Source organism: Phycodurus eques, chromosome 20, assembly GCF_024500275.1.
Source record: "Phycodurus eques isolate BA_2022a chromosome 20, UOR_Pequ_1.1, whole genome shotgun sequence".
Lineage (NCBI taxonomy): Eukaryota > Metazoa > Chordata > Actinopteri > Syngnathiformes > Syngnathidae > Phycodurus > Phycodurus eques.
In genome coordinates, this window is record NC_084544.1 from 14,557,785 (window position 1) to 14,575,626 (window position 17,842).

General features: G+C 42.6%; 1 protein-coding gene across 3 annotated transcripts in view; it reads right to left on the bottom strand.

The window, feature by feature from the left end:
• The window catches only part of bag6l (BCL2 associated athanogene 6, like), a 34,946-nt gene that overhangs the window by 14,227 nt on the left and 2,877 nt on the right, over positions 1-17,842 (bottom strand). For all 3 annotated transcript variants that reach the window (XM_061664624.1, XM_061664623.1, XM_061664622.1), the window contains exons 6-15: positions 16,817-16,992; positions 16,148-16,277; positions 14,972-15,175; positions 9,339-9,567; positions 9,147-9,194; positions 8,292-8,581; positions 7,722-7,800; positions 2,051-2,340; positions 414-663; positions 104-273 (exon numbers count right to left, since the gene is read on the bottom strand). In XM_061664624.1, coding sequence (XP_061520608.1) covers positions 104-273; positions 414-663; positions 2,051-2,340; positions 7,722-7,800; positions 8,292-8,581; positions 9,147-9,194; positions 9,339-9,567; positions 14,972-15,175; positions 16,148-16,277; positions 16,817-16,992 — 1,866 coding nt within the window. The remainder of the gene's footprint in view (positions 1-103; positions 274-413; positions 664-2,050; positions 2,341-7,721; positions 7,801-8,291; positions 8,582-9,146; positions 9,195-9,338; positions 9,568-14,971; positions 15,176-16,147; positions 16,278-16,816; positions 16,993-17,842) is intronic.

Genomic DNA, 17,842 nt, shown 5'->3' on the forward strand with positions numbered 1-17,842 from the left:
TTTTATACAGAACAACACAGATTATTAAGAAATGATAGACATCCCACATTTCAATACCATTTTACTACAATAGCACTCCAGCTACTATCACTACAGCACTTACAACTATGTTAGCGTCAGTGGGCTCTTGTCCATGCATGTATTGATTGGTGAAGAAGTCAGTCAGCTGAGGCTGGATGCGGGTCAGGGGCTGAGCATTCCCATGAAGCAACAGCACCATGTCCACCATAGAAAAGCTCTGACACACCAGAGACAACAGATCACCAAAGAAGCCTGCCGGGATGAAAACTATTTCAAATATATGGAGAAACACAGATATGGCCTGCGCGGGGGAGTGGGTTGGGGGTGGGGGGGGGGGGGGGGGGGGGGTGGAATCTCGGCTAGTGTTGACGACTCCTTTCTTTCTGACATACCCACAGCATCTCCAGATCCAGGGGTGAAGAGATTGCTGGTCTGAGAAAGCCTCTGAATGAACTGTGCGATACTTTCTCCATTGCCCTGCTGTGCCCCGAGTGAGCTCATCATAGTAGACAGCACTCCTTGCACAATGCCAGTGAATAGCTCTGGGCTCAGAGAGTCTCCACCGGCACCACTGCCGGCCTGAGGCGTGTGGGAAACTTGGAACTGAGGTACGGCTTGTTGAACGGTGCTGCTGGCAGGTGGCTACAAAATGAAGCCACAGCAAAAAATAAACATGATTAGTCTCTGTTAAATTGCAAAAGACGTGCGTACTCGCTGACCACCACATTAGGTACACCTGAACACCCTGAACCAGCCACACCACTTTTCCCCCAGAGAGTCCTGTATGTCAGCTCAAGTCATTTGTGGGGTTTTCTTTGCATCTCAGAACAATTTGCCTGGCAGCTGATTTCTTTTTGGTCTGCCTAACTGTGACTGCTTGGAATTCTCACGTTCCTTCGATATTGTTTTACAGTGATACTTACTGTATAGCTTTTTTTCAGTTTTATAAAGTTGAAAAACATTGTCCCACAGATGCTTTGATCATTATTTCGCTTTCTTATTGCTCAGCAACGTCAGTGGGCTCATTAACTCGGACTTCTTAAATACACATGCTAACTACCAAGATATTGTTACAAATAGTAACGATTCTGTGTGTATGTTATCCGGCCAAAACTGCAGGGTCATTTGGGTTTCTGTCCTTATAATTTAAAAGGAGCAGACACATATTTTTGACACAATATGGCTTCAATCCAACCACAATCCACGACTAAAAGAAAATATTTTGCAGTATTATTCATATTTTGTATTTGATGCAACAAAATTGTTCCAATTTACTCAATGAGTGCCTGTCGAGTGCACAATACAGGGCAGATTATGATTCTAGGATTCAACTGGCGTACCTGTGGTGAGATTTTTTGGGGGGACTATTGTTTTTGGATCACACAAAGCGTAAGCGTCAGTATGGCAATAGTATGAAAATATGCAAAGATTTATGGCGAGCATTTATTCAACAGCCTACTAGTCCGCTGAATTGTAAATGTCAACTATTTTGTCTTCCCTAGTAAGACAATTCAGTGCACCAGTACAACTACTAGGTTGCACTTGTAGAATGACATCTTACGAGTGATGTTTTTTCCACTACTGCCTTCCACTAATGTATGACCTTTCCGCACACTATTAATACTAGTAGTGCACAGATGTTAACTAGTGCGCCGGCTCACGTGTGTGCCCTCGTCGTTCCATCATATAGCAATAGAAAGAAACATCACCAGTAAGACATAGATGTTCTTCTGGTCCGCTGAATTGGCTTAACTGGCGAGGACCAAAAGCGTACAAGTACATAGACAATTCAGTGCACAAGTAGGTTATTAAATACTGTACCTGCTCAACGACTTTCTATAAACATGATGAATAAAACGCTGTTCTTAATTCAGCTTCTTAAAAAATAAAATGAAAAATAATTGTTTACATTGTTTTGTTTTTTCTTGTCACCGAAAGCTCAACTAAACCTTCATTAATGCGGAGTCAGTGATTAATGCACAGAGAACACTACCATGTGAATGTCACGTGCAGCCCCTTTTAAACTAACCGACATGAAGTCTGTCATGCTCTGAAATAAGCCAGGCGCTCCAGGAAGCATCACGGTTATGGAGGGTGTCGGTCCAGAACCAGAACCTCCAGCCAGCAGAGAACCCAGGAGCTGGGCAAGGTTTCCCTCTGCACCGGCCCCTACTGGTTGATCGACAGATACTCCCGAGCTGTGTGCTGGTGTGTGTCCAGCGGTGTTGGCAGAGGGAGGAACAGGAGATGTGGAGGACTCAGATGAAGTCGAGAAGGATGACTGAGAGCTGGTTAAAGAGGATGATGGTGGGGCATCGCCTGGGAAGAAACAACAGAAAATTTCAAATGCTTCTACAAGCCCAATTCCAATGAAGTTGGGACGTTGTGTTAAAACAGAATACAATGATTTGTAAATCATGTTCCACCTATATTTAACTGACTACACTACAAAGATAAGACATTTAATGTTTAAACTCATCAACTTGATTGTTTTTAGCAAATCATCATTAACTTGGAATTTTATGGCTGCAACACGTTCCAAAAAATCTGGGACAGGTGGCAAAAAAGACTGAGAAAGTTGAGGAATGTTCATCAAACAACAAGTGGGCAAGCAACAGGTGGGTGCCATGAATTGGGTATAAAAGGAGCTTCCCTGAATTGCTCATTCGCAAGCAAAGATGGGGCGAGGTTCACCTCTTTGTGAACACATGTGTGAGAAAATAGTCGGAACAGTTTAAGGACAATGTTCCTCAACGTACAATTGCAAGGAATTTAGGGATTTCATCATCTACGGTCCATAATATCATCAAAAGGTTCCGAGAATCTGGAGAAATCAGAATCAGAATCATCTTTATTTGCCAAGTATGTCCAAAAAACACACAAGGAATTTGTCTAAGGTAATCGGAGCCGCTCTAGTACGACAACAGACATTCAATTGACAGAGAACACTTTTGAGACATAATGACATTGAGAAAAACAGTCACTGAGCAATAAAGGGTTGCTAGTTATCCGGTAATGCTGGAACTGCCTCAGCGGCTTCCGTGGCAGGCCATGCTTCCTCAGAAGCCGCAGGAAGTACATCTTCTGCTGGGCTTTTTTGAGGATGGAGTTCATGTTGGTCGCCCACTTCAGGTCCTGCGAGACTGTAATTCCCACAAGGCAGCTGGACATAGTGAGGGGCAGCTGTGGCGAAGGATGCCTCCTGAAGTCCACGATCATCTCTACAGTCTTGAGCGTGTTCAGCTCCAGGTTGTGTCGGCCGCACCACAGCTCCAGCCGCTCCGCTTCCTGTCGATATGCAGACTCAGTGGTGTCATCTGCAAACTTCAGGAGTTTGACAGTCGGGTGCGTTGAGGTTCAGTCGTTCGTGTAGAGAGAGAAGAGCAGCGGAGAGCGCATACAACATTGGGGCGCCCCAGTGTTGATGCTGCGTGTGGATGACGTGGCCTCCCCCAGCCTCACCTGTTGTGTCCTGCCCTTCAATCCACTGACAGATGGCAGGTGAGACGCTGAGCTGGAGAAGCTTGGAGGAAAGGAGTCCAGGGATGATGGTGTTGAACGCTGAGCTGAAGTCCACGAACAGGATCCTCGCGTAGGTCCCCGCACTGTTGAGGTGTTCTAGGATGAAGTGCAATCCCATGCTGACTGCATCATCCGCAGACCTGTTTGCTCACTAGGCAAACTGCAGGGGGTCCAGCAGGGGACCTGTGATGCTCTTGAGGTGGTCCAGCATGAGACGTTCAAAGGACTTCATGACCACAGATGTCAAGGCGACAGGCCTGTAGTCATTTAGAACCGAGATTGTAGGTTTTTTGGGGACTGGAATGATGGTGTAACGTTTGAAACAGGATGGTACTTTGCACAGTTTCAGAGATCGATTGAAGATCTGAGTGAAGACTGGAGCGAGCTGGTCCGCGCAGACTTTGAGGCAGGATGGGGACACATGGTCTGGGCCTGCCGCTTTGTCAATCTTTTGTTGTTTGAAGATGCGTCTCACATCCTGTTCGCGGATGGTCAACGCAGAAGTCGGTGGTGTGATAGCGGTCGGTGTGGGGTGTGAAAGTGTCCTTTTCATATCTGCAGTAGAAGGTATTCAAGTCGTTGGCTAGTGTGCTATTGTTCTCAGCTTGTTGGGATCGTCGCTTGTAATTTGTCAGCGATTGGAATGCATGCCAGACTGATTTAGAGTCGTTAGCGCTAAACTGTTTTTCCAGCTTTTCTGCATAGTTCCTCTTTGTAATGTTAATTTTTTTAGTCAGCTGGTTTCTCGCTCGATTATACAAGGCCCTGTCCCCGCTCTGATATGCATCCTCCTTAGCTTGGCGAAGCTGCTTAAGTTTGGCAGTGAACCACGGCTTGTTGTTGTTGAATGTCCGAAATGACTTTGTTGGTACACAAACCTCTTCACAGAAACTGATATAGGATGTGAGTGTCCGTATATTCATCCAAGCTGCCAGCTGAATTTTCAAAGACACTCCAGTCTGTGCAGTCTAAACAGCTTTGAAGTTCCATCTTTGCTTCATTGGTCCACTTCTTCACTGTTTTCACTGTAGGCTTCGCGCGTTTAAGTTCTTGCCTGTACGTCGGTATTAAGTGAATTAAGCAGTGATCAGACGAGGCCAGTGGTGCACGAAGTTTGGCACGGTATGTGTTTTTTAGCGTAGTAGAGCAGTGGTCTAAAATGTTATTTTCCCTGGTAGGACAGTCGATGAGCTGCTTGTATTTAGGGAGTTCATGGTTGAGTTCAGCTTTGTTAAAATTCCCGGAGAATAACGAGGGGTGAGTCCGGGTGTTTTTTTTTTCTATTTCGTTGACTTGCTCGGCGAGAATTCAAATCACTGCATGTAAGCGGCGAGGCCGAAAACCAACATTGAATGCCTGTGACCTTCGATCCCGCAGGCGGCACTGCATCAAAAATCGACATCAATGTGTAAAAGGATATCACCATATTGAATGTTGTTTAAAAAAAAAAAGGTGATGTCACAAAGTGGTAAACATGACCGTCGCAGCTTTTTTGGAACGTGTTGCAGCCATAAAATTCTAAGTTAATGATTATTTGCTAAAACAATAAAAGTTTATCAGTTTGAACATTAAATATCTTGTCTTTGTAGTGTATTCAATTAAATACAGGTTGAACATTATTTGCAAATCATTGTATTCTGTTTTTATTTACGTTTAACACAATGTCCCAACTTAATTGGAATTGGGGTTGTATAATAGAATTTATCACAATCAACTTATGTTTAAGATATTTAAAAAAAAATTTGTCAAGAATTATTATTATTATTTTTTTGCATGTATGATTTATTATAATTTCAGTTATACTGAATAAGTTGTTGATGATGAATATATTTACCAAAAGAAACACCACTACATGCCAGCTCGGCGCCTGCTGGCTTGAGCAAAACACTATTTGGATGTAGATTTTTTTTTAGCATCGTTATGGCTGACATTCAGCGTTCATTTTCACAACTAAGAGGTTATTGATTGACCACTGCTCGTCCTCATTTCATTGTCTCAGCGGGCGCTACATTATAGCCGCTGTCTTTCGCCTTTTATGTTTTTTTTTAGCTGCTATACGGGAGATGCAACCAAACGCAATGTTGACGTATTCTTATACGATGACAAAGTTGTTTCTTCTTCTAGTAGAGCGTTTCTGGTAGAGTTGACGTGAGGATTTAGGCTGTTCATCAGCTTGCGTTGGCGGACGCAAGTGACAGTGCTATCAGTGTCATATTTAGTCAAATATTTCTACACAGCTTGAGGCACCGCTGCTAGTTTGCAGTGTGCACCCACTACCTGTCGCTTTTAAGCGAGGCGTCTGTGCTGTTACTGCCAAAAGACATCGTTGGCTCTAAATGTCATTGCAGAGTGGTAAAGTCTACACATCGACAAATCCAGTGATTCTCAATGTATGGTATGGGTACCATTAGTGGTAATCGGGCTCCCACTTGCGGTACGTGAAAGAATCACTACCCAAGTACAGTTCAGTTGTACTAAATAAAGACCAAAATAGAGCACAAAAATGTTTTGTTAAGTCGACACATCACAGAAAAGACTCTTGTTAACAGGCTGGGCAATGAATGAATGGATAACATTTTGTTTTAAACTATTTGAAATCAGGCTTCAAAATGGTCAAGAATTTAGACATTCAGCTTGCAGACGCTGTCGGTGTGTTGCTCCGAGAGCTCTGAAATTCGAGCCTCCCCGGACCTTTCAGCTGTCAATCAAATACCTGTAGGCTAATTCCTTCTCTCACGGCTGGTAAGCGGGATTTCCAGCGACCGAGATAGCCCATGCTTTCACGGGCTGCAGAGAAGCATTCTCTGAGCTGGTATCATGACCATAAGTCGCGCCGCCGGGACAATTTTCCCTGCATTGAAATTCAGCGGGACAACGCACTTCTGTGTCCGCCATATGCAGCCACAGCGCGCAACGGTTTGTGAATAAATTTATCCTCTCCTCCTCTCTCCTCACTCCCAGGATGTGCGGTTGAGCAACTGTGCGGCTGACTGTCGTAACGCTGTTGTGCTGCTTTTTTTGAGTTGTGGGCATAGTTTCATGGCCCAATACACACTATACTGGTAGAACTGGAAGAAGTTATTTATGAAGAAAGAAGTGCAATTCCACTGAATGGACTGAGGGCACTTCGTGTTTCTAAAATTGGGTAGCTGCATCCTCCTGACGTCACGAGGATACTTTTTAGCCCGCCCAAGAAATCAGGAAAATTTAGGAAATGAAAAACATAGCTCAACAATTCAGTAATATATAGATCTCAGTCTTTGCACATGTTTTCAGCACTTATCTAAAACATGGATTTTTGTTTTGGGGGTCTTTACACTTTTAAGTTCAGTATATTTGCATTTTATGTTTCAGAACAGTTTGTTTTTAAACATTTGTGTTGGTAAAATTTCTTAGCAGTTTTACATGCTATATATTTTAATTGAATCATTGTTTCAGTATAGGTTTTATTTTTTTTTAGGTTTGAAATAATTTAGCTTACTCGTCACTGATGGTACACTCGCCTGACTTTGGTGCGGGCAGCGTGGGTTCAGTTCCCACTCAGTGACGGTGTGAATGGTTGTCTGTGTCTCGATGTGCCCTGCGACTGACTGGCGACCAGTTCAGGGTGTGGTCTGCCTTTCCACCGAAGTCAGCTGTGATAGGCTCCAGCGGCCCCGCGACCCTAACCGGGATAAGCGGTGTTGAGGATGGATGGATATTTTTTTTTTTTGCCCTTTATTTAAGTGCAGTGTTAATTTTCAAACTGTGCATAATGTTGGCTTATAATAATATTTAAATATTTGATGAATAAAACCTCTGCCTCGTTTTTGATGAACACTTACTACACTACGGTACTTTAATTTCAGGCAAGATGTTGTTACTTGGAGAGCAAAGTATTTTGTGAGGTTGTACTTGGTGTAAAAATCTTGAGAACCACTGGACAAATCGGTTCAACCCGTATGACCTACAAGTGTTTTTCATACTAATATTGACTGTAATGATGACTTCTCTACTCTGTTCGTGTAGTTTAGTGAAGGACCCCGGGGAACTTCAGGTTTACGTTTTGTTCCAACTGCGGCAACGTAACACGAATTTGTATCTACTGTAAGTCAGAAGTACCTTTAGGGTGAATCCAAAAACATGATTTGTAGCTTGCACAACAGGAGTGCAACCTAAGAATGCATTCATACACTGACCTGTGTTCTCTGGCATGAGGAGCTGTCCTACCAGATTGCTGATCATCTGGGTGAGGGAGGAGACAACCAGAGGTGTGCCCTGTTGACAGGGACAAACAAACAAGAAACTACATGTTCATTATGGCCCCTAGACAGTGGCACGCCAATATCTACATTGTGTGTACAGTATTACACTCAAAAATGTTTCTTTTCCCCTTTTAGTTTCATTTCCCGTTACCGTGTGGGAACATTTCAAGATTTGCTCAACAACATACATACAACTAAAAAACATTCACTGAGATCCTAAGTGTACAATCCGTACTTCTTGTTTTTGTATTTTTGTCCCAGAGAAGTGAAACAAAAATGATCAGCGGTGTCGTAAAAGTTGAACGTTAAAACAGACAAGATCACTGCGGGGGTATTGTAAAAGATGAATGCTTGTGATATCGCTCGGTTGACTGGCAACAAACAAGGGGTTACTCCTTGGATGGTTTGGTGACAAAGCTAAGGCACACTGTCGATGTGAAACAAGATTTGCTTTTTCAATAGCTGCACCAGCAAAAAAAACAGAACCCAGACCCTGAAATTCACCTGTGCTGCTTGTTGACCTGCTGTGGGCAACATCGCTCTAAGGTTGATGGTGGCTCCTCTGGTTCCCACATGCTGAGGGATATGAGGGGAGAAGGACGGTCGAGTGAAGACCACCCTGGCCTGAGGAGGCGGCGGATGTTGCCTAGAAGCGATCCCTTCATTGCTGACTGCGGTGGCAGGAATGGATGCTGCCGTGGGTGTTTGGTGATCAGACGGAGCTGCTGCAGCCATGGTGGCTGCTTGGTGGGAGATCTGCTGGACAATTGCTTGCATGAACTCTGGGGGCAAGCCTGTGAAGTTGATAGATGTTTCCGCTCAGTGCAGAGCAATTCAAGTGTTGTTTTCCCCTGAAAACTACAGTACTGCGCAAAAGTGGGATTTGTGATTTTAACAATGCAGTATGTAATTAGAATTTTACTCAGCAGAGCACAATAATAACCATATTGTTTCTTGTAAATATATTTGTTTGTACAGATTACTTCAGTGACAGTTTTGTTGTTACATATTAATCCCAAAGGGAATATTTGTATTAATTTATTGATAATAAATTGTCAAAACATTTGAAATGTTCTATTAAAATGTATTGATGTTATGTTTAAAGGTCACTTTCTCATAGTTTTGACAAATGTCATTGTTGTTTGCTTTTTCTTTTTATTGCGGCGGCGGGGGGAATAAATTAAAATCGGAAATCAGATTTCTGGGGAAATTAAAACAATTCAAGACCATGTTGCCCAGCCCTAGAGCGGTGGCATAAGACTTCATCACAGTACTCTACATCTTTAAATTCATCCAAAGTAATGATGGAAAACAGTATCAGCATGGCAAATAACAACTCTACCCAAAAGAAGCACTCACCTGGTTGGACTGAACCTGCAGCATTTGGCTGTCCTGAACTTGCATCACCTGTCAAAAGCATAACAATATGCAGTACGGGTATATGATATGAATTATACTGCACATAGATTTGCACACCTCTATACACAATGTGTGATTTAGTCTGATTTGTGTAGATTGCATGATGTGTGTTTACTGTGTACTGTTAGGTACCATCAATGTTCATATGCATCATGACAACAGGCTCCATGGTCTGGTGGGTGATCCTGATCACCCGGGGTCCTTCTTGCTCTTGATGATGATTGGTCCCATTGGAGTCAGGAGGCGGAGCCTGAACGGAAGTCTGTTGAGCTGATTGACCGCTAGGCCGAGATGGCAGACGTTGACTTTCGCCAGCAGGTCCTCCGTTCGACGACACGGTCGCTGTGGTCCCCACGTTTATCTCGGGAAAATCCACAAAATTATTGCATTATGGCCATTATGCGCATATATAAATGAAGAAAAAGTGAAATGTGACAGCATTAAATTTACTGTATATTTCAGAAAGATTAACACCCATTCAAAAAAATGTAACACAAACCCACGAAAACAGGAGTTCCAGTAATAATTTGGTATTTTTTGCATAAACTAATGTTTTCGTATTCAGGCCTTAGTGTATCTTACACCCTCTTTGAAGACGAGGCTATCAAATAATTTTCTTTAAAACATTTACTTAAATATTTCCTTTCTTTGGGAAGTTAAGACTTATTGATCACGTTACCCATTCTACAGTATATGCAAGTTTTAATATGTAAGGATGGTAGTGGTGTCACAGTATCAAAATTCTGACTTCGATACTATACCGGCATAAAGTACCTCCATACCGGTATTGAAATGGCAAAAATCTAAAATATCAGTAAAAGCAGTGAAATGAAAACTGACAAAACAACTTCAAATACATTTCTATTTATTTTTACTAATGCAAAACATTTTGATAAACTTGAAAAATTATGTAATAATGGAATTAGCCCATTCTTAACATTAGTCATTTTATTAAATAATTAGATCACGGCCTGCATGATCATATACTGTATATTATATAAAGAATGTGTGTGTTTGTATGTACTATATAAAAATGTACATCTACAGTATACAATACATGGATGATATATACAGTCATGAAAAAAAATATTAGCCCTGCCTTGTTTCTTCGATTTCTTGTTCATTATAATACCTGGGACCAATAAAGGTATTTTACCTGAAGAATACAAAAGCTTCATTGTATTATTAAATATAATTGTAGTTATTATCAAGACAACCATGGAAAATTGCTAGCACTAGATATCAGCTCTATATTAAACTCTTTTTTTCATTGTCATCATTATATTCGTCCAAACAAAGGTACCTTTAGGTGCACCTGGCATTAGGAATGAACAGGAAACAGAAACAAGGGGTTTAATCTTTTTTCCATAACTATATTATTTTCATATTGAAGGTGATATAGCGTTTTATGGCGTAACTGATCTGGGGGGTAAACAAGGGTGTTTATTGCAGTATAGCATATAATGTAAATCAGATAAGGGTGTGGGAGTGTGATGCATGAAAGCTCCCAGCAGGGTGGATACTGATCCAGCAGAGACCAGATGTCGAGGAAGACAATGGGTGCGGGGAGCCACTGTAAACATGAGATGTAAGACTGCGGAGATCAGCGGCAAATGCCCATCATTCTGCAGAGCAATGATGACGTCAGATGGGACCATGGACCAATCAGAAGACAGCGATTCCATACTTCCTCTTTCAAACATTGTACAAGTCGGGGGCAAGAACAGATAGCTTTGTTCAGTCTGCGCTGTCTCTGCTGAGGCTAGGATAAGCGCAGCTGCTGACCCAGAGCTCTGTAAAATGTATAGACTCCTCTGTCAGGTATACATTGGTTGACTTTTAACACGTTGTTATAATTGTAGTTCTTCCACGAAAACGAAAACGCATGGAACCTCGAGAGTAATAGGTGATTATAAAATTAAGGTTGCTTCAATATTTATATTTACTTCACTCATACTTAATACTATGTATTTCAAGCTTTTTATTCAAGCTTTTAGTGTGCAGTATTCTTGTATTTGACTCCATTTGATATCTCCCATTGTAATCAATACATTGTGCACTCACTCACTCAGTGCAGTGCTGTTATTCTTTGCGTAAGGACACACGACACTCAAAGAGTGGAAATTTTTCTCCACTTAGATAATACGTGGTTTTTCTTGAACGCTCCGATTTCCGGGATGGTTTCCGACGATGAGTGTAGCCTGTAGCCGGGTTGAGCGCTCCAAGCTGGGCTTTCGTGCAGCGCGCGCCTGTGCGAGGTCGTCTCATGCTATTGTTGCTATCGATCTCCTGCTGGTAACACTGACTTTTGTGCAGTGATGCGGTGCCGTCATAAGTAATCTAACGCATTCTTCTTTTCCTTTCGGCTTGTCCCGTTAGGGGTCGCCACAGCGCGTCATCCTTTTCCATGTAAGCCTATCTCCTGCATCCTCCTCTCGAACACCAACTGCCATCATGTCTTCCCTCACGACATCCATCAACCTTCTCTTTGGTCTTCCTCTAGCTCTCTTGCCTGGCAGCTCCATCCTCATCATCCTTCTTCCAATATACTCACTATTTCTCCTCTGGACGTGTCCAAACCATTGAAGTCTGCGCTCTCTAACTTTGTCTCCAAAACATCGAACCTTGGCTGTCCCTCTGATGAGCTCATTTCTAATTTTATCCAACCTGGTCACTCCAAGAGCGAACCTCAACATCTTCATTTCCGCCACCTCCAGCTCTGCTTCCTGTTGTCTCTTCAGTGCCACTGTCTCTAATCCGTACATCATGGCTGGCCTCACTACTGTTTTATAAACTTTGCCCTTCATCCTAGCAGAGACTCTTCTGTCACATAACACACCTGACACCTTCCTCCACCCGTTCCAACCTGCTTTGACCCGTTTCTTCACTTCCTGACCACACTCACCATTGCTCTGGACGGTTGACCCCAAGTATTTAAAGTCCTCCACCCTTGCTATCGCTTCTCCCTGTAGCCTCATTCTTCCCCCACCAGCCCTCTCATTCATGCACATATATTCTGTTTTACTTCGGCTAATCTTCATTCCTCTTCTTTCCAGTGCATGCCTCCATCTCTCTAACTGTTCCTCCAGCTGCTCCCTGCTTTCACTGCAGATCACAATGTCATCTGCAAACATCATGGTCCACGGGGATTCCAGTCTAACCTCATCTGTCAGCCTATCCATCACCACTGCAAAAAGGAAGGGGCTCAGGGCTGATCCCTGATGCAGTCCCAGGTCCACCTTAAATTCTTCTGTCACACCTACAGCACACCTCACCGCTGTTCTGCTGCCCTCGTACATGTCCTGTATTATTCTAACATACTTCTCTGCCACTCCAGACTTCCGCATGCAGTACCACAGTTCTTCTCTGGGTACTCTGTCATAGGCTTTCTCTAGATCTACAAAGACACAATGTAGCTCCTTCTGACCTTCTCTGTACTTTTCCATCAACATCCTCAAGGCAAATAATGCATCTGTGGTACTCTTTCTAGGCATGAAACCATACTGTTGCTCGCAAATACTCACTTCTGTCCTGAGTCTAGCCTCCACTACTCTTTCCCATAACTTCATTGTGTGGCTCATCAACTTTATTCCTCTATAGTTGCCACAGCTCTGCACATCACCTTTGTTCTTAAAAATGGGCACCAGTACACTTTTCCTCCATTCCTCAGGCATCTTCTCACGCACTATAATTCTATTGAACAAGCTGGTCAAAAACTTCACAGCCACCTCTCCTAGATGCTTCCATACCTCCACAGGAATGTCATCAGGACCAACTGCCTTTCCATTTTTCATCCTCTTTAATGCCTTTCTAACTTCCCCCTTACTAATCATTGCCACTTCCTGGTCCACCACACTTACCTCTTCTACTCTCCCTTCTCTATCATTTTCCTCATTCATCAACTCCTCGAAGTATTCTTTCCATCTAGCTAGCACACTGCTGGCACCAGTCAACATATTTCCATCTCTATCCTTAATCACCCTAACCTGCTGCACATCCTTCCCATCTCTATCCCTCTGTCTGGCCAGCCTGTATAGATCCTTTTCTCCTTCTTTAGTGTCCAACCTGCCATACATGTCATCATATGCCTCTTGTTTTGCCTTTGCCACCTCTACCTTTGCCCTGTGTCGCATCTCAATGTATTCCTTTCGCCTCTCCTCGGTCCTCTCAGTGTCCCACTTCTTCTTAGCTAACCTCTTTCCTTGTATGATTTCCTGTACTGTGAGGTTCCACCACCAAGTCTCCTTCTCTCCTTTCCTGCCAGAAGATACACCAAGTACTCTCCTGCCTGCTTCTCTGATCACCTTGGCTGCAGTGGTCCAGTCTTCTGGAAGCTCCTGCCGTCCACCGAGAGCCTGTATCACCTCTTCCCGAAAAGCTGCACAACACTCGTCCTGTCTCAGCTTCCACCACATGGTTCTCTTCTCTGCCTTTGTCTTCCTAATTTTCCTCCCCGCCACCAGAGTCATCTTACACACCACCATCCTATGCTGTCTAGCCACACTCTCCCCTACCACTACCTTACAGTTGGTAACCTCCTTCAGATTACATCGTCTGCACAAGATGTAATCCACCTGTGTGCTTCTACCTCCGCTCTTGTAGGTCACCCTATGTTCGTGCCTCTTCTGGAAAAAAGTGTTCACTACAGCCATTTGCATCCTTGTTGCAAAGTTTACCACCATCTGTCCCTCCAAGTTCCTTTCCTGGATGCCGTACTTACCCATCACTTCTTCATCACCCCTATTACCTTCACCAACATGTCCATTACAATCTGCACCAATTACGACTCTCTCTCTGTCTGGGATGCTAAGAACTACATCATCTAGCTCCTTCCAGAATTTCTCTTTCACCTCTAGGTCACATCCTACCTGTGGGACATAGCCACTAATCACATTATACATAACACCCTCAATTTCAAGTTTCAGCCTCATCACTCGATCTGATACTCTTTTCACCTCCAAGACATTCTTAGCCAACTCTTCTTTTAAAATAACCCCGACTCCATTTCTCTTCCCATCGACACCATGGTAAAATAATTTAAACCCTGCCCCTAAACTTCTAGCCTTACTGCCTTTCCACCTGGTCTCCTGGACACACAATATATCAACCTTTCTCCTCATCATCATGTCAACCAACTCCCGAGATTTTCCTGTCATAGTCCCAACATTCAAAGTCCCCACATTCAGTTCTAGGCTCTGTGTTTTCCTCTTCTCTTTCTGCCGAAGAACCCGCTTTCCACCTCCTCTTCTTCTTTGACTTCGACCCACAGTAGCTGAATTTCCAACGGCGCCCCGCAGGTTGACGGCGCCGGTGGCGGACGTTGTTAACCCGGGCCACGACCGATCCGGTATGGAATTCTTTGGATGAACGCTCATATTTGTTTGGCGAGGTTTTAAGCCGGATGCCCTTCCTGACGCAACCCTCTGCATTTATCCGGGCTTGGGACCGGCCTACAGTTTGCACTGACTTGTGCCACCCATAGGGCTGCATAAGTAATCTAACGCATTACTTTGTATAAAAGAGTAGCAAGATTACACTTACCGTAATTTCTCGTGTATAATGCACAGCCATGTATAATACGCATCCCCAGAGTTGACCTCAAAATTCTGGAAAAGAACCGCGGCTGCGTCCGAAATCACTAACCTAACCACTATGTTGTACTATACTGTATATTATATGATATTAATATATATATATATATATATATATATATATACACATTCTTCTTTCTATTCGATTTCGATTATAATACAATGTTGACTCACTGGAGGGGCGATGTGTGGCAGACCGGACTGGATGAGGACAGGATGGGTATACTGGGCCATGGGCCGGACTACATACAGGTGACGTGGGGGCGGGGTTGCCAGGTTGCAGCGAAGGTCACCAAGGATAACTAAGGCATTGCCCAGAAGACGTAGCGCATCTCCAGCCATGTTGAGAACACGCTGATCCTCATCTCGTTCCTGTGTCTAGGATGAAGTAAATACATTGTGTTACAGAAAAGCTTTGGACACTTCTGACATGAACAGCAAAGCGTTTGATACTCTCATTTTTTGGGTTTATTATATGACCAAATAACCACAGCATGGTAGGGATGGATGTAAAACATGTTTTGTTTTTGTACACATCATTAATATTTCAACAATAATGAACCGTTGGATGTGAAAAGAGCTGTTGTTATCTTAGTGACACAATTCTCCCATTTTCAGGCTTAAATGTATATTTTCGAGTTTATTAATCTTTACAATTTTAATTAATAATTGTTAATAAAAAAACATTTTCATCAACTTTGGCCTTTCAATGATTTATTGCATCCATTTCCCCCCAAATAGTAGAGCGATTGTATAAGACACATGATGATACATTTCTCTCAAGACGAGTGGTACAATATCTAGCTAGAATTATGCCACATTATGTTGTTGGCTATATAAGCATGGTTGAAATGAAACTTGCTAAGTGAAATTTAAACAAGGCTTTCCCAAATCTACAATTCTCCCTCTTAGGACTATCCCATTGTTGTGAGTATTGGTTGATCAAATGAGTGCCATCAAACAAATATTTTTTGATGCTACCAGCGGCAGTTAATCATCATCACTAAAGTTTAATCGGGTTTAGTTTTGTCAAGTTACGACTAGACCCTTCAGCACCATTTATGCAAAATGTACCCATTGTGCGACGAATAAAGCTGATCTTATCTTATATATTTGAGCCTGTATATATACCCTGGCACTTTTGAATCACATTTGGACTTTGAAATACCCAAGTCTTATTTTTTTAAATAACTGAAGATCTATGAATCATCATTCCACCAGGGGAAAAAAAGTGTGATTGAAAAAAATCATCCAAGCCCCAATAAAACATGATGTCTTTAGTGATGTGTCACAATTTATTGACATTTTTTTCCTTGTTATTGTTCCACCAAGTGTCTCCTTCTTCCTTACATTGTTGTTGTAGTCTGCCGACGTGGCTGCTCCAAGGATCGAGTGGGTCCTCTCTATGAAAGGACGTAACCTCTCCTCCACCCTCCTGACCTCGGAGAGAATCTCTACAAACTCTGCAGGACTCGGGTGACTAGAGACAAGCAGAGAATCCTTGTTCTGAAGCCTCGTCTGCACATTATATTAATTCATTATGCACTGACACTCCTGATATTGAAAATAATGGGTAATGCATGTTAACGGCAGATTCTAATGAGTATTTTAGTTTGTGGTTTTGTGATATATTTAACTAGATACGTGAGAGTGGCAATCTAAACTCAATATAAAAGGACCTAACTGGAGAATTCGCTACATAGCCGGTGGGGACAAAGGAATTCACTATACTATACATTTTGTCATATTTTATATAGTGTTGCTGTTGGGCGGAATCCCCCCCAACTCCAAAATGACAACATTTCAGGAAAAACAAACCAAAGAAAAAACACCATCTTGTTTGAGATTCCAAACACCGCTTTGTTCAAGTTGGTATTTTACCTTCTATACTGCACCCCACATACCGTTGCACACATCAACACAACAGCACCCCAAAATCATGTTCAACCGTTAACTTTTTGCATCTGTAAACCACCACGACACTTGTCGCTACCACTGACACTTTTGGAGTCAACTTACTTGGGTCGTGCGTTGTGTGCGCCTTCCGTTTGTGTGGAGGTCGACGATGATGAAGAAGGAGAAGGGTCGGTCTCCATAGACTGTGATTCGGCAGCCATTCTGGTTGAGGAGGACGATGCTGGCAAGGACGAAGAGGACTGTTGTGCCTCTGTTTCTGTCTGGGAACTGGAATCACCCTGGAAAGCACAACACCGCAATTCACCGACACACTCCGCACAAAATCAAATCCTGAGATTCACCACTGCCACCTTTTTTTGGGGGGTGGGCGGGGGGGGAAATGCAAGTAACATTACCGAAAACCAAAACTGAGGAATCCAAGGCCAAAAACCGAAACACCAAAAAGACATTTTTAATCAAACTTTATTTGTACGTGCCTTTCAAACAAAATAAATGCAAGACAAAGCGCTTTCCATTTGAAATATATATTTAAAAAAAAAAAAAAAAAACCCTGCCAATTATTAATTATAAAATGATGCCAATGATTAGTAAAATTGCTTTTATGGCTATGACTGCAAAGCTTCCCAGCTATAAAAATGGGTCTGAATTTCCATATTTTTAAAAATTACATCAAGAACATTAGCGCGGGACAGTTATTGCAGTAATTATATTAGAGGATAACAAAAACCTGCATACTGTTCAATTACACAACATAATATATTACTCTATAATTGTAATCATTTATAAATTATGGCTTCAATATTTGAATGTATTTGTGGCATCAGCTGTGTAATGGCAGATGCATTTGCAGCCAAATGTCTTGTCTTGCATGCTCCTTTTGTATTTCCTGTATTCACTGTTGCTGCTGAAATGATGCAAATTTCCCCGTGGTGGGACTAATAATCTTAGATTATACAGATTTATTCTAGACATGTACTTTTAAATCATAGGTCCATCTTCTCAAGTGACGCAGCAGCGGTGACGTACTCCTTCGTTTGTGGTTTCTGGTCCCTGTACGGAGAGTCTAGCATCGTATATTGTAGTATTTTCCGCAATAAACGCATTCATTTGCCTGCTATTTTGCTCTGC